General features: G+C 36.3%; 1 protein-coding gene across 1 annotated transcript in view; it reads left to right on the forward strand.

Annotated features, from left to right (window-relative positions):
* AUH (AU RNA binding methylglutaconyl-CoA hydratase) overlaps positions 1-15,917 on the forward strand; it is a gene marked incomplete at its 5' end in the record, with an annotated part of 107,922 nt that overhangs the window by 48,659 nt on the left and 43,346 nt on the right. The window contains 2 exons of the mRNA XM_085323259.1: positions 394-486; positions 1,445-1,501. Coding sequence (XP_085179385.1) covers positions 394-486; positions 1,445-1,501 — 150 coding nt within the window. The remainder of the gene's footprint in view (positions 1-393; positions 487-1,444; positions 1,502-15,917) is intronic.

The raw sequence follows: 15,917 nt of genomic DNA on the forward strand, positions 1-15,917 counted from the left end.
GCCATTGTCAGAGTTGCTAATAATCGTGAGAGAACATTTATATCCAACTAGGGGCTGCTGAGTTTGTGTATGTGGCTCTTCAGATGTTCCTGTTTTGTTCTTTGGATAGATCTCCGGTGTGTGTTTTTAGAGCATACTAGTCAATTTTTTGACCAAACTGAGCTGAAGTTGAAGAAAAAGACTTGCAATGCAGTTTGGCCTCAAAGTGACTGGGAGGGTGGGAGTGTCAATTTTTTGCCAAAGTGATACTGAACAATGAGTTTTAAGATCTGCATTGTTGTTTTATGAAACRCTTTTTCCTAGTCTGACTGTGGTTTGAATAAAATGTAATAAGGTAGTGTTCCAAAATATGATTTTTGTGAGGCAAGTGTTAACCAGTACTTTCTTTTTCAGCTAATCTCCCAGTACCTACTATTGCCGCAATAGATGGGACTGCATTAGGTGGTGGCCTAGAACTTGCTTTAGCCTGTGACATAAGAGTGGCAGGTAAGCCTGGATCCTATTAATTGAACAAAGGATTATTAGTGTTGCAGGAGGCTTGACTAATCTTTGTCTTGGCAACAGTCTTTTAAACTGATTTTGTATTCTAACATTGTTTAGGGCCAATTATTTCTGGGCRTTTAGCAGGAACTTGACTGAAGTAATTGCTGATGTTTAATTTCATACCACTTACTGCTGGTAACTGGAATATCTTTGTTGCGTGTTTTATGTCATTCTTATGATCTTCGCTTTATCATTAGCAGTATTCCCAGAAGGGTTAGGTAGATATTTTGATATTTTACATTAATTACTAAAGTTTTCTCCTGACTTGAAGAGTTCTGGATGGATTCTTTGTTTGTATAAAAACAGGTTGCAGGGGACAAGCAAAACTTGTGTGCGAGTTTATTATTAAACAAGCAATTAAGCTGTTATAAAATAAAAGTGACAACAGCACATGAAAAGAGGAACCTTGACCTATTCAGCTGTCAGAACTGTAAAGCCATTTGTTGGAAAGTAAATGGAAACTTAGTCCTGAACAGTTGCCAGTAACTCATAGTATATAAAGCTGTTTGACCCTGAGGGAGTATTCAGTCAGCTAAAGAATTCATAATCATTTGAAACAGACATTCCCCCCATTTTGAGTTGTTAAATAATAACTTTTTAAAATACTTTACATTCTACAAATAAGTCTGCTATTTGTTCTCCTAGCTTACTTGCATCACCTGTCTTATGTGAAAATTAATAAGGTACAGAACTTGCCTTGGTCGGACTAGTTCGTTCTTTTAAGCTCACTTGAATCTATTTAAAGGTTTTTTTTCCATAGGTAGATACTTATTAATGTTCATTTGTACTCTATGAAGCAAATGTAATAAATTAGTGTTCTTGTCAGTCTGCTATTACATATTTCTGCAGGCTTTTTCATACAGATCATAGTAAGAACTTATATTTAAATTTTGATTTTCAGCCTCATCTGCTAAAATGGGTCTAGTTGAAACAAAGTTGGCAATCATTCCAGGTGCAGGTATGAATGTTTTGCTTTCGTTCTCATAGATGATGAAATAGTGGGTGCTTTGGGTACTTTGATTTGGATTATTGTTTATGAATTTGTGCTTATTTTTGTATTTCCATTAAGGATTACAGGCATGTTTTTAAAGCTTATTGCTCATATCACGTACTGAAAATTAATAAAGTTTTTTCTCATTTTAAGGAAATGGCGCTTGTACTTTTAATCAAAAGTTTACATTAAATCAGTCAGTACTGAGTGGCTTTGTAAGTGAGATTTGATGTCATAATTGGAAGGCTGAGTAATTCTGGTCAGACTAGGAAAAAAGGTAATGTTAAATATCAGTATACAAAAATGGTAATTTAACGATCCACTTTTGCATACCATCTGGTACTTTAGGATGCAAATTCTATTTTCATGCTGCTTGTGAATTGGTTGTAAAAAGTTTAAAAATGGAAACTATGGTTGTGAATGGATCTTTTGTGTTACCAACATTTTTTGAGATTTTTTGGGGGTACAAAAACTCTTTTAATACGTTTTTTTATTTGAAAGGCCAGTTGGCTTGCTTTTTCTGGATTCAGGATGAATGAAAGTTATAAAAAGGTATGCATAATGTTTGATGAGGCCTCTGTGTTAGGAAAGCATTTGTTTTTATTTTATGGACCGTTGTTTTAATTGAGACATCTGCTTTTATGGAGAAAGGACAATAACTTGAAAACAATCCCTCTCCCTCCCCGCCTTGAGCTTTGACCATCATTTCTGTAAGTTCCGGGGGAACTTTATACTCTTTCTTTATGCCTAGTTTCTTAATGAGTGGAAACTATTTCGAAAACACTAGCTCCAATTTCAATGGGAGAAACGTAAAAACTACCGTAATGGGAACACTGATAGGAACTTTGTGTTAAAAAAAAAAAAGAAAGAAAAGAAAAAAAGAAAAAAAAGAAAGTCCCATCTCGTCACTAGTATAGACAACTATCATACAATTTAAAATGGCTCCATTATTATTGCTATTATTGAGTTGTGATTTCTCTCCCAGTGTTTTCTCCCTGGCTGCTCTCTTTCTGTGTGTTCAAAGCTATGTTTTGCATAAGGATAACTCTGAATTCTAATGGCTGGTCCCTTCTTAGCACTGGATAAAGATGAATCATACAGATAATTTCAAAGATATGTTTCCTTCTGGTGGTGTTGTCATGAGATAATATGCCTTGATGACAGGCACTGGTGAAGAAATAGAAAAGATAGAAAATGCTGTTGTTTATCTTTGTGTTTATCTTTTCTCCTTTGCTCCCTCTCCCTCCCCCTTCCTATATGAGGAATCCCACAGGACAGTAGTATTGAAAGCATACTCTGCAGTCCATAAAATTCAGATCATGTTCTCCAGATAGTTTCAATATTCTTCAGCTTACTGAGATTGCCTTATGTTTTCTTGTCTTCAGTTATTTATAGCTATATCAAACTTCTTATGCTTTCATCTGAAATGCTAGGTGACTGACTCATGAGTTTCTTTGAAAGTTTCATTCAGAATGTTTTATTGCTGTTGGAATACTGAGGCATGAAAAAATATTTTGTTTTTTCTCATCCTAAAATAATGGAGTGATTTTTATCCACTGACATTAAAAACAAACAAATAAAAAACTTTGGAGATGTATTTTTTTCTGAAGCTTCTTGAAAATGTGCCTCAGATATTACCATGTATAAGGCTTTTTAAACTTGCAAAGTTTTTGGATATGTTCGGTAAAGAATTTTTCCACATTCTTACCAGCCTTTCTGAGGACTATTTTTGCTGAATATATTTCAGCTTAGCACAGCTTTTTCCTGATTAGCCTGCACTTAAACCAACCTTACTGCACGATGTGAATCTTTCAGCCCTTTTCACCTCCAGTGATCCAACCAGTAACTGATGATGCTTCATGTCTTCAGAATGTGAAGAATGAGGGAAAGGATGTGCAGCAAAGTGTGCTCTGTTGAACCCTAAGCCTAGTTTTTATGGATGAATCAAATATTTTTATAATAATGCCTACCTCCAGCTGTTTTGGGCCAAAGTAGGATTGGACAGTGGAGCTGGGGAGAGAGCTGTAGCCGTTAAAAGGTCTTAACAGATTTCTCTTACCATCTAATATATCTGAAACTCACTGACAAAATATGTGTTGCTTCTTCCAAACTGGTCATAACAGAATGGCGACTTATTTCTGGCAGGTGACAGAGTAGAATAAACAGCAGGAGCTGAACCTGTATATAATAGATCTAGAGATTTCAACTCTGGTGATAATTAGTGGGGGTGCTTGAGGTTAAATGAAAAATTTCTTTTTTGTTTGCTTTTTTAAAAAACTGGTAAATTACACACACAAAGCTGCACTAGAATATTACTAGGATTGAATAGTCAAGTATTATACGTTCAGGGCAGATTGGCTGTGACATTTTGGACCTTGCTCTGTACACCGTACAATTTTGGAATGTGATCATGACAAGACTCAGCTATGTACTGTCTAGTGACAAACCTGTTTTAATATAAAGTTCCCAGGTGAAAGAAATTTTGCTTCTGATTATGCCCAAAAGTACTGTAGTGTGCTGAAACCTGAGGCTGAGCAGCACTTAATTAAATCCTGACTAATACTTGGAAATGAAGATCTTCTCTATGTAAGGAGGCATTTGTAGAGTATACTTGGTCTATGCTAAGAGGCTGAGTCTCCTCAGAAAACTTACGGTGGACAGCAGAGGAAAAGTAAGTGGCAATGAGAGCAGTGCTTCCTTTTATACGTTAGGAGGACTGAATCTCTTGCTCTTGGAAATTGAAATTCAGTTCTCTCTCCACTACAGAAAAAGCCTTAACTGGCAACCTGTGAGCTAGATTAAGTAGCAAGGCTCTCTGTTTTTCCTGTTCGATGCATCCCGCTGTCCAGAAAGGAAGTCAACATTTTGTGGACTGAGGCAGTGTGTAATAAAGAGAAAAGGGCTTGGTAACTTGATGCTGGGGTGGTTACCTCCAAATGAATGTTAACATTTTCTGTTTTCATTAGAAAGTCCACAATCACTATTCATTGTACAAGTGGTCTTATGCTACCACCACAAGTACGTATGTCAGTCTGTTCATTTGTCTGTTTTCTTCCACACTTACCTTCCCCATGAACTTTGGATCCATTGGGCAATTTTGGTCTAATTTGACTACGGGGCAGTGGTCTCAAAAGTAGGGGTTCTTAGAACTGTATCAAAAGTAGGCAGCCAGATGAAGGGAATGATCTTTATTGCTCTCACAGAGGAAATGTTTCAGCATAAACTCATCCATTATTGAACGTGAAGGAATCTACGATGGAGGTGTATGACAGATGTCCCAGCTATGGAAAATGTTTCATTCAAAATCTCACTGGAAGCAGTGATTCGGTGCGTGCCATGAATTGAGACTTACTTTCTGTATTACAAAGTAGTCAGTGCAGAACTCAACTTCATGTAAAAAGAGTCTATCTTACACGAAGATTGTCCCACTCTTTTTTCCCAAACTGGAGTAAAAAGCAAACCTCTTAAGTTAACCGAATGTCGTTCCTACTGTCTCTCAACTTACGCAGGAAGTGTTTCACAGAGAAGAGTTTCTTCTTGGCTGGAAATTGTCTTTTAGAGCATATATCGGCTGGAAATAGTCTTTTAGAGCATATATTGTCCTTCCTTTTTCCATTTTGTGACTTCTTAAAGCTATCTCCATTCATAATTTATTTCTGTTGTTTATCTCCAGCCTATCACTATGAATGTCATGCTGGGCCTGCAATAGAGAGAGGATGCCTTGCTGGCATATCTGCTTTTATTTAGTTATCTTATTTGGATACCACTCAATAATAGATGTGTTCTGAGGAGATAAAAGTGCTGCAAACAGCCTGCTTGCACTTTCTTGCTCTGTTAATAGAATGAGGCACAATTGTTGGAAGCGTGGAAGACAGGGAAGACAGAAAAAAAAAACTTACTTTTTGTTCTATGCAAATGCTTTTGGTGGGAATATTATGTATAGAACTAAGCTATTGATATTCATCCACAGTTATATTTTCATATAGAAGGATAAAACAAAATAATGGAAAATTCCTTTGAAATTAGTAGATCAATGTCAGCAGATAATTTGACCCAGCTGGGTTAAAATTGTAGCTACTGCCCTGCATACTTAAAACTTCACACTTCTATTTTGTTTTGTTTCTGAAGATATTTTAATTTGCAGGACTTCGTTCAGGTCATCAAAATAAATTCTGTCATTTTTTTCTCCAGTAAAAATATTACTTCATTACAGAGCTGTCTCTACAAAGTCTTGAGGAGCAACTCAGTCTCTTTAAAAATAAAATAAAATCCAGCAGATAATCCCCAGGAGTATATTTTTCCCTGTCAGTTTTCAATTTAAAAGCATATTATACCCAGAAGCCATTTTTTTTAAATAAAAAAAGTCTCCGTTAATGTCAATCAAACATATATTCTTTCTGTATCTTAAAATTACTTTGGACACCTCTTTTCAGATGTGAAACTGAAGCTATGTTGTGTAGCATGCTGGACTTTTTCTTGTCTTCAAGATACGTAGCAAGGGAGATACTTAATTAAAGCATTTCTTTTCTCTTTCCACTTTGGTAGCAGTATTGTTTTGACTCTCTTAAAAATTTTAAAATGAGTTTGGGGAAATTACAGTATTTGTGTAGTATAAAAGGTGATGGAGGAAAATCCTGAAAAATCATTTTTCTTTCATTGGAAAAAAAAATAAAAGTAAGCATGAAAATTGAATTTAGGTAATCCCTGTGGATTTTTACTATCTATTTTACTATTTACTATTTTATTGTTTTTCACTTTTTAAAACAGAATGAAGATCTCTATTTGAGGTTTTATTAGAAAAAAACAAACAAACAAAAAAACCAAAACCCACGTCTTTGAGGTGACAAAGATGTCAAGGATATTAAGGTTATTTCCAGATGTGACAAACTCATACAGAATGTGATCTTACTAACAGCAGGAGTTATGCAATTCAACCAAGTATAAAGGTTAAATAAAATGTCAGACATTTCAAGTTGAAATCTGACATGCATAAAAATACAGTTAGCGTTAGGTACCGTAGTTTCAACCGTAATAGGAATTATTGCATTTGACAAATACTGAAAAACTTAGTGTCATCACTCATGATTGTGTCTGAAAAAAGACTTTTATAGGAAAGGATACTTTTCCTATAACTTTACCTCTTGCATCTATACCCTTCCATCCCATCTGCATTCGTGCTCTTGCTGCCTCCAGTCTTGTCTTCTCCTTTGCATTTTTTCCATAAACTCTTACTCTCATACTCTTTTTTATTTAAAAAAATAAAAAAAAGTCCCATTATGTAAGTACCCGTTGACTCCTCTTTCCCTTTTAAAGTTTAACTCTTAGTGCTGAAACAACTAAGCCTTTGATTGGAGGAGGAAGACAGGGAAAAAAAAAGGAGCTCTGTTGTGACTTCTCATACTTCCCTTGCTTCCATATCCCAATCTTCTGTCAGATTTTAGTATGTAAATCCCTTAAATTAAAAAAGGTTGGTAGAAAACAATTTAAAATAAGCTAATGAATCAACGTCTTCAGAATTTCATTGATGCTGTTCTTAAAAGTTGATATGCTGGGGAACAACCAACAAGATACACTTTTTTTTTTCCCACAAGTATGAAAGACCTTAAAATTACTTTACAGGAGTCTAAAAGTGTCTACTGAACATTAACAGTCCTATTAAGAGTTGATATAGTTTAAAAAAAAGAAACCCACTAAATTAGTTACTCTGTGAACATTTATCTACTTTTTCTTCAATCATCTGAAGTCTCGATAGCTTTATTTGCATTTTAATATTTTGTAATGTTTATTTTATGCATCATGTTAAATAAATGGCCTCAAGTAAAAAATTGCTAATAGTGTAGAAAACAGATGTTTGAACATCCACTCTTTCTCAAAGTAATTAAACAAAATATGTAGAATGTTATTGGAGGGAGATAAATTAGTTCTGCTTCTGTAAGTTAGAGAATTGTGGTTCTTATGTTTTCTTCTTAAATAAAAATAAGCTGATTTTCATAAAATGAGTCATTTTCTCCCTGGCTTTATGATTATTTCTAATGGTGATGATGCTGAAGCAGAATTGTAAAATGTCATGCAATACTTATACTGCAAATACTCACTATATAAAACGAGTGTTTTTCAAATTATATTTACGATCTATATGTGTAAACAGAATAGTTTACAAGTAGTGGCAGCATACTGCAGGAACACAAAATTGGAGAACTCCGTGTCATCAGAAGCATTCCCCGTATTCACATGAAATGTACAATATTTATCTGTTTCAGAGGAATCCACAGAATAATCTGTGCTTTTTCCCTTTGCATCCTGGCCGCAGAATGCTTTCCAAAACAATCTAAGAAATGTAAGATTTATAGCTTAAAAATACACATGCATGCATATCTCCTCCCTCCCCCGCCACCCCAAGAAAACAACTCCTACTTCCTCCTGAAAAAGGAAATATCAATGCAGAAGTGATTGCAATTGTATAGAATTTGTTATTTGAAATTTCAAGGTCAGTGTAAGGAAATTGACCCTTTTTGACATTCCAGTGGTTTCTGCTAGCACTGATTTCTTCCTGACCTACATTTGGAGATCATCTTGTTTACAAACCAGAATTAATGATGAGACATTTGAGAAATTTTCAAATCACAAGGAACAATACTACCCACATCCCCCCCACCCCCGTCACCCCATTGTATCTAGTTAAAGTCAGTCCTTTGATGCTGCAGAGGAAGCAGCAGCAAATAAAACAAGAACAAAGAAACCCCCAGAAGCCAAGTTGAGCGTTTGAATGTGAGAAGAGAAAGGGAATCTTCATGGCCGTGGAAGGCCTGAAGCAGGAGATTAATTCAGATATGGAGAAAAGCAAATATCAGCTATGAACGATGATTAAATCTTCTTTAAAGCTTTCTCATGTCTTCGGGACTCCAGCAACATTGTGCTTTATGTCAAGATTGAAATTCTGGGTTCTGCTGTTTTTATTAAGATTTAGGATTAGAATTTCATTCTTGCAACCTGAGCCAGTATCCAAACAATTGGATGTAGGTAGTGATACAGTTATCAGTTGTTTCCCTCATCCTCATAGATACAGTAGTATATTTGGTTTTAAAATTGTGTTCTGAGATTGATGGATTGCTCATTTTTGAGTGACAGTCAGAAATATGAATAAAAGTAACAGAAGGTTTCATTTTTTTTCCCTCCTCCTTAAATCATGCAGATTTAAGCCCCATTCAAGTTCTGTCTATGTGAGCGTGGGTTGTACTAGCACACTCGTATCTTTTTCAGACCATTTCTGTGTCATTGGTAACTGTAGAGTGAAGCTTTGAAAAGAAGGCAAACCCAAACTTTGCATTTGCAATTCAATTTTATGACCATATATAGAACAATATGGCACCAAATAGAAACTTAAGTTTAGGCAGAGCACAACAGTATGAATGGAATTCACAGTCCATTTAATAGTGTAGATGCAAAATAAGATAGATTTATTTGGGGTGCTATGGTGAAAGGAAGATGGAGGGAATTAAGTAAATGGAGAGAAATGTGATCTAAAATACTACAAGTTAAAGATCCCTTTACTGTCTCTGTTTATTGTCTTGGTAAATGAGCTTTTTTGGTCAGTCGTAAAGATCTAGTCATAAAGATTCAGCAGGATCTGTGAATGCCTTTGATGAAATGTTTTTCCCCTTGAGTATAGTTTAGGATTTATTTAAAGAATTGTAAGAAGCCAGATAGTTGAGTACTTTGTAAAGAACCACCTTTTCCACCTCTGAATATGTCCTGAAACTACCAACAGCTCATCCTTGAGAGCTGTTGCCCACTCTAAATCAATTATAAAAATTTCTTAATGCACTCATCAGTGTGTAATTTCTGTATTATTTTCTTTCAATTTTTCATTTTAGGCTGACATGAAAAATAAAGGAAGACTAGGTAATAATAAGTGATGTTTGGGGAAAGGTGGGGGCATGGATGAAAATAAAAAGTTGCTGTATGGAGAAGTTAAAATTGCATAAAGCCATTTTTAAAAATTGGCTTAGTGAAGAGTTACAGTTTGAAAATACTTAGTTTCATTTGCTTACTATTTATCTAGTGATTTGTCTCATGTCTTAGGATGGAGTGGGGATCAAAGCAAAAATCCCGAGCTTCCAAGTTCTAGGTTCAACTCTTTGCATAGTCAGTATGTTTTATGTTTAAGGTTCTGTACCTTCTTGGCAGATTATCTTTTCCAAAGTCCTACTTGAAGTTGCTGCTTCAGGTGATTTTCAGAGAGTAAGGATTKTCTCAGTAATGGCCTGTAACTTTACTTTTGCCATCTTGCTGGCAAAGAAATACAGTTTATCTTTACAGACAGAATCTAGGAAAAATGTCTTATTACCAACTATCAGTTCTGTATGTATGGAAACAATAGCAGAGGAGAGGAAGACAGGAAATAAAGAGAGGAATTAAAAAAGTTACTCACCATATAGGCCATTTGGGGTATCTTAGTTGCTGCGCAACACCTGTTTCTCTTTGTTGATTGCACAAGAACTATAAACTAAGTAGTTTAATTCTTTGATTTGTTCCTAAATAAGATGCTTAAAGAACATGGTGTAAACATTCCTTGTAGTATTAAGAAACTTGTTAACCTGCATAGTGATAGGCCCGGCTTAATATGGGGTGAGGAAGATGAGATATTCGGCCCTAAAGCGTGTAGCTGATCCTATTACGGATCTAATGAAGGATCTTCAGGTCTTTAGAAACGATGACCATATATGTTTTTCAGTTKCAGAGCTGAGATAAAATGTTTATGCAGAAGGCCTGCATGATTCTTGCAGGTGAGGAAAGCAACATTCAGACATAGGAATCAACTGCCTCATAGTCACTCTGTATGTTGTTGTCAAGTGACTGAGCTTCTGCACCTGCACTCCCTTTTATTTTTTATTTTTATTGTAATTATTTTTCTAATCTACAGTTTGACAGAATTGACCTGTGATACTGCCACAGTGTGCATGCACTGGGGATGGAGACTAAGAACCCTCAAGTCTGTACAGTGATTGCGTGAACCTTACAGCTTTCTAGCAATGACAGATGGGAGAAAAGAGAATGAAAATGTACACATTGATCAGAAAGTTACTGGCAGAGGAACAAGTTAGGTTTGAAATACAGACCTGAGGTCTTAGTAATTCTTGATAGATAAGGAAAGAGAAACAGGATGCTAAAATTTCCCTGTTGATTTTCTTAAAAATAGTGTATTTGGAAGAAAATCGTTATGGATTTTAGGAATGCATCTCTCTAGTGTTTTTTTTTTCCCTGTTTTGCTTTTACCGTATATTCCCATAGAATTTTTCAAGTTTAAGTGATGAGTATGTCCTTCCAAAACTTAGGTATAAGTCTTGATGCCATTGTTTGATTAAAAACTTCAATTGACATCGGCGTATGCCTTGGTAAAGACTATGAAAACTATGATTAGCCTTTAGGATTTGAGCTAGTAGTTACGAATTCAGAAGTAACATGTCTGAAGGCAGAGAATCCAGAATTTTGTAGGGGTTAAATGAACAGTATGTTTGTCTTTTCATTTTAGACCTGTTGCAAAAGTCTTCACACAAATGAYCCTTACTGTGCATAGTACACGGTGAAGAGTTGCAGTTTAGTCATAGACGTATATATATAAATAAGGACGTTTTGAATAAACAGGGTTTGCTGGGTTGTTCTGCATGTGTTCCCTCTTTGAAATTCATACCTTTCATTACTTATGTCATATTTCAGTTTGGTTCATAAAGGAATGTTGTGGGATTTTTAGCTGTGGAAGAATAGCCCTTGTACATGTTTCAGTTTACCTTCTGTACTTGGTTGGTGAATGGAAAACAGTCTGCAGAAAGGAATGAGTTTCAGACAGATAAAAATAGAAAGTGAAGTGTCTTCTGCTCTGTATTATTAAGATTCATCAGTATGTCTGTATCTCAATATAGATGTTTCTATGGTGAAGGAGTGGGGACAGGATTCTGGAGTACCTGCTAGGAGTATATAAATGGGATCTAGTACGGATGCAACAATGCTCAGTAAGTTCCTAAAAATTATGTCGACAGCTGTGGAACTCGTCCACACTCAATGTGTTTTTTGAAGAGAAGCCAAGGAATTTTTAATCAAGAAAGATTACTGAACAGATTACTGTGTGCTGAATATTTAAAAATAGACTTACTTTTATTAGTAAGGACTCTTTGTTTAATCATGAAGTGTTACATTTTTCACTGAAAATGCAAAAGCTGTTTTGATTTAAAACAGTATTAAAGTATTATGAATGAGATGGAAAGAGATAATGAGATGGAGAGAAGATAATATTTATTCTCTCTAATGGGACTGCTCTATAGGAATGTCAGTGTGAGAAATGTAAGTGCATTTTAACTTCAAAATCCACGGGATCTCAGAAAGATGCATTTTTTTAGAGAAGGGTTTTTTTTTTGAACTGCTAAAATGGAAAATGTATGATTTAAAGAAAATTCTGTATGGAATGTTTTCATCTCTGTGAAGTTATTTTGGTAATCTGCTCTCATAGGACCAATTGCTATTGCTTTCCCACCCTAATGAAACTAGGTCACTAGTTTTTGGCGCTCATCCAAGTTGTGAGATTTATTTGGTGTTCAAGYGCACTGTCTAGAAATAGTGATGCAATGTCAGCAAGGCCACTTTTCATTTCATGAACATAATTTCCAGTGCCCTGGAATTAATTTATTCACTGACCTGTTAATAACTGCAATTCGTCACTGGCTTACAGAGGCAGAGGAAGCGTCTGGAAATAGTCATGGTCACCCTGCTAGGTGATTAGTTACAGGATTTCTGTTCAGTATAGCATTTTTGGTTTTGATCATGTTGAAGAGTCTGGCTGCTAATGAAAACCAACCAGCTACTTAATCGAAAGAAAAATACTTGTAATTAGTAAATATTGGAGAGAGAGAGAGAACTGATTTGAAGTGGTAGCTTTGCACCATGTTATACTGTGGTATATGTGAGACATAGAGGCATTCAGCATATGTAAATGATATGTAATTATTTGAAAGGGCTGATTTTTAAAAGCACATTATGATATTGCTGTTGTACTTTCTAAATAAAAATATAGCCATTTGAATTTCTGACATTCCAAAACATCTTTTTTTCTTTCAGTTTTTATTAAAATCAGGACTTTTTTTGGCTACAGGCAAAGTAGGCAGTCGCTCGAGGCAGTAGGTTGCTGTGAACAGCAGAACAGCTATTATCCCTCTTCTACTCCGCGTGTGCCAGAGCCCTGGAGAATCAGGCTAGCTGCTGCTGCCACGGGGGGCAGAAGGCAGTTCTTACTGCGCAGGGTCATAGTGGGCTGTTCCCAGCTGTGCTACCACTRTTCCCGTGTTTCTGTTTCTAAGATAAAGAAGCAACAAACCTGAGTCTGATGGGACCTCCTCCTCATTCCGTATCTTAGCTCTTTGCCTTCCTTCTTATGTCAAGTCGCACGTTTCTCCTTTTCCCTTTTACTGTTTCCCATGGTACAAACTGCAGCATTCAGTCCTGGCCCCTCCTCCTCTGGCTAGAAAAATCAAATCTTGCTTACAGCAGTAAGCTGGCTCTGATTAAAATATCAGGCACTATCACTGCATGTGGTTAAAGCCCCCTCTTGGGTATACATTGGAAAAGGGCTATTCTACGACTTCTACAAAACCAATCTCTGGACGTGGATTAAAGTTTAAGATTTTTATTTTTTCGTGTAGTTTGGCGTTTCTGAGTTTAGGTTTTTCAAGTGATGCTAGAGTATATTAAAATTTTCTGGTGTTAGGACTTTGTCTGCAGTGCTGATCTACTCTTGCTCCTGTTGCAGTCATGGGAAGACAACTTTCTTGTCTCAGACTTCATGATCCATGATGTTTTTCTTGAAGTAATAGTTTGGGGAAGACATCTTGGGTCCTTGGCTTTCGTAGCTGAGCAACAATAGTTTAAAACATGAACGTTCTTCCTAATGGTTCATAAAGTCGAAAAAAATGAATGGATATGTTTATGTCTAAATCTGATAATTTGGGAGATTTACTTCAAATTTGACAATATTTGAGAATAGGAAAACACTAGAAATCTCTTCAGTGGGAACAGGTAGGTTGAAACTGAGTATTTCTGAAAATTCCAATTTTGTATGTTGTATTTGAGCTCCTTACGAGAACCCAAACACTACAGTGGGATCAAGTTGTGATGTCCTTGGAAATACTAGCTTGCTTACGCTAGTGTTAGAAAGGAATATCTGAAATGCAATTTTAAGGCTTTTTTTGGAAAAAAAATTTAAAAGAAGAGGAATATATTGAATCAAAAAATGATATAGGACAGAAAATAGCAGCTGTCTGATGGAATCCTGTTAAAACCCTGGATTTTCGAAGAGACACGCGTAAAGTGCAGTAGCTACTGCACACTCCTCTGTACAGTGATCTTTCTCATGAGATGGAAAAACTGCTAGCAATATGGTTTCTCCGTATGCAAGGTTGTCAATCTGGCTGCTTTGTATAAGATCCAGTCCTTCAGCGAATGGAGTGCTAGCAGATTTTGATGACTTGGCCCATTGCATCTTTTGATGTCTCCCTTGTTTTCAAATTCTTTCAAGTGACACAGTAAATTAAGCTGCTCTCTGTTCACTGCATCTGCTGACTGTCCTCCAAAGTCTTTGTAATAAGAAAAGAGACTCAAAACAGAGTAAATTACTGGTGAGTCATTTCTAATATGTGATGAAGACCAAAAAAGGAGATGAACAATGTAAAACAAAATTTTGATCTAGTAAATTACATAGAAGCAGAACATACTAATTTGGTTATTCATGCCGGGCAAACCAAGTGGAATTGATTTGGGTATATATTCCAGTGTTTCAGATGCACGAGTGTTTTTCTTTAAAACAAGCTGCTGAAGTCCTTTCGGTTGTATTCATTTTTAAATTACTTAAAAGGAAATCCCATTAATATTTCATAGTGTTCTTGTGCTATTCTAGTGTTGGTACGTACTGTGATCATGGTGCAAATATACTACTTTGTCCCATTTTTGTTTCAGCATGAAATGAAGCAATGTGTTAATGTTGAGTGGCTTTCTAAACACATGGTTGTTTGGAATCATTGGGACTGACATGTTCGTAAAATCCCTCAACTTGAATCTGGTTCACCTGTATTGTAGGAAGCAGAAAAGGGAGCGGTTTAGTCTCCTTCTAAGCGTTCATGTGAATGTCATTCTTGAAAATTTCAGTATTCTAAGTTTTTTTTTTGTTTGGGTTTTTTTGGCATTACTACAGCAGCTTTTGCGTCTTGCTCAATTTAGCATCTGCTTTATTGATTGTTTCAAAAGAATTTCTGTGGTGTGTTTGCGAAAAAGTTCTCACTTACCAAGAAGATAAGCTAAATGTAGTTTTCCTTTTCTGTCATTATGTCACTTCTTTCCTCCCTTTTTACTGGGGAAGGTGCTTTGGAAAATAGTTGTCTTGACTCTCTCTTCTTAGAAGGGATCTGCAGGTAATATTTCTCTCAGCAGAACTAGAATAAAAGTGGGTCTTGCAGAAAGTAGGTGAAGGATAACTGATTAAAAATCTTGAAAGTATTTGTAACTTTGAACATCTCATATATGAAATTTTAACCACGCTCTGTAGAACTTTGCAAGTGTCACCTCCAAATCATCAAGCCTCTCTCAGATGCCTTAATCTCAAGTACAGCTAAAATTGAAGTAAAATTGCATGTCTGCTAAGCAGAAGGGAAAAGAAAACCTCTGTTGTGTAGCTTCTGCTGGGATTCATGAATGAGTGAAGTATTAGATCTTAGCCGAGTCAGATGAAAAATTTTCCTAGGCAGTGGACATTTTTTTCCCCCCACTTTTCTTTTCTTGCTACAGTACAAGCCTCAGTGTAACAATAAACGTGGGAGGAGTTAATTCCTCTTAGAAGAGGTTAGCAAAGGACAGCAATTTTAATCGGAGGCTTTAATCAGAAGGCTGATCTTTTCTGCACCCTTTTACCGCCCTCTTTTTGGAAGAGCTGTAGAGCTCTGTCGCACCCGTGTTAAAACACAGGCCAGCCTGTAATCCAGCCTCTCTCAACATACTCTTGTGAACTAGTAGGACTACTCTGAAGGCCCTCATATATCCAGGTGCTGGGTGTTCACCTTAACTGTTAAGAAAGGAGCCACATAGCAGCACCAGGACACAAGTATTTCCAGGCTATCATAGCTTGAAGCTGAAGCCAACCCTTCTCTTCAGACAGCTCCTGGAAGACTGTTCCTGCAYTCAGAGGGCAGCAGGTGGGATTCAGCTCCCTAAGCACGGGAGTCTCCTACCCCCGTGTCCAGCTGGGATTTCCTAAGGGCACTGGTCTCCTGGTGGTTCTGGCTTGTCTCTCTCCATGCAGTAGTCATAGATACATGTCGGTGTCTAAAATGCACTTGATAATTGAGTT

Source organism: Rhea americana, unplaced genomic scaffold (assembly GCF_003343005.1).
Source record: "Rhea americana isolate MKP2758 unplaced genomic scaffold, rheAme1 scaffold_83, whole genome shotgun sequence".
Classification (NCBI taxonomy): Eukaryota; Metazoa; Chordata; class Aves; order Rheiformes; family Rheidae; genus Rhea; species Rhea americana.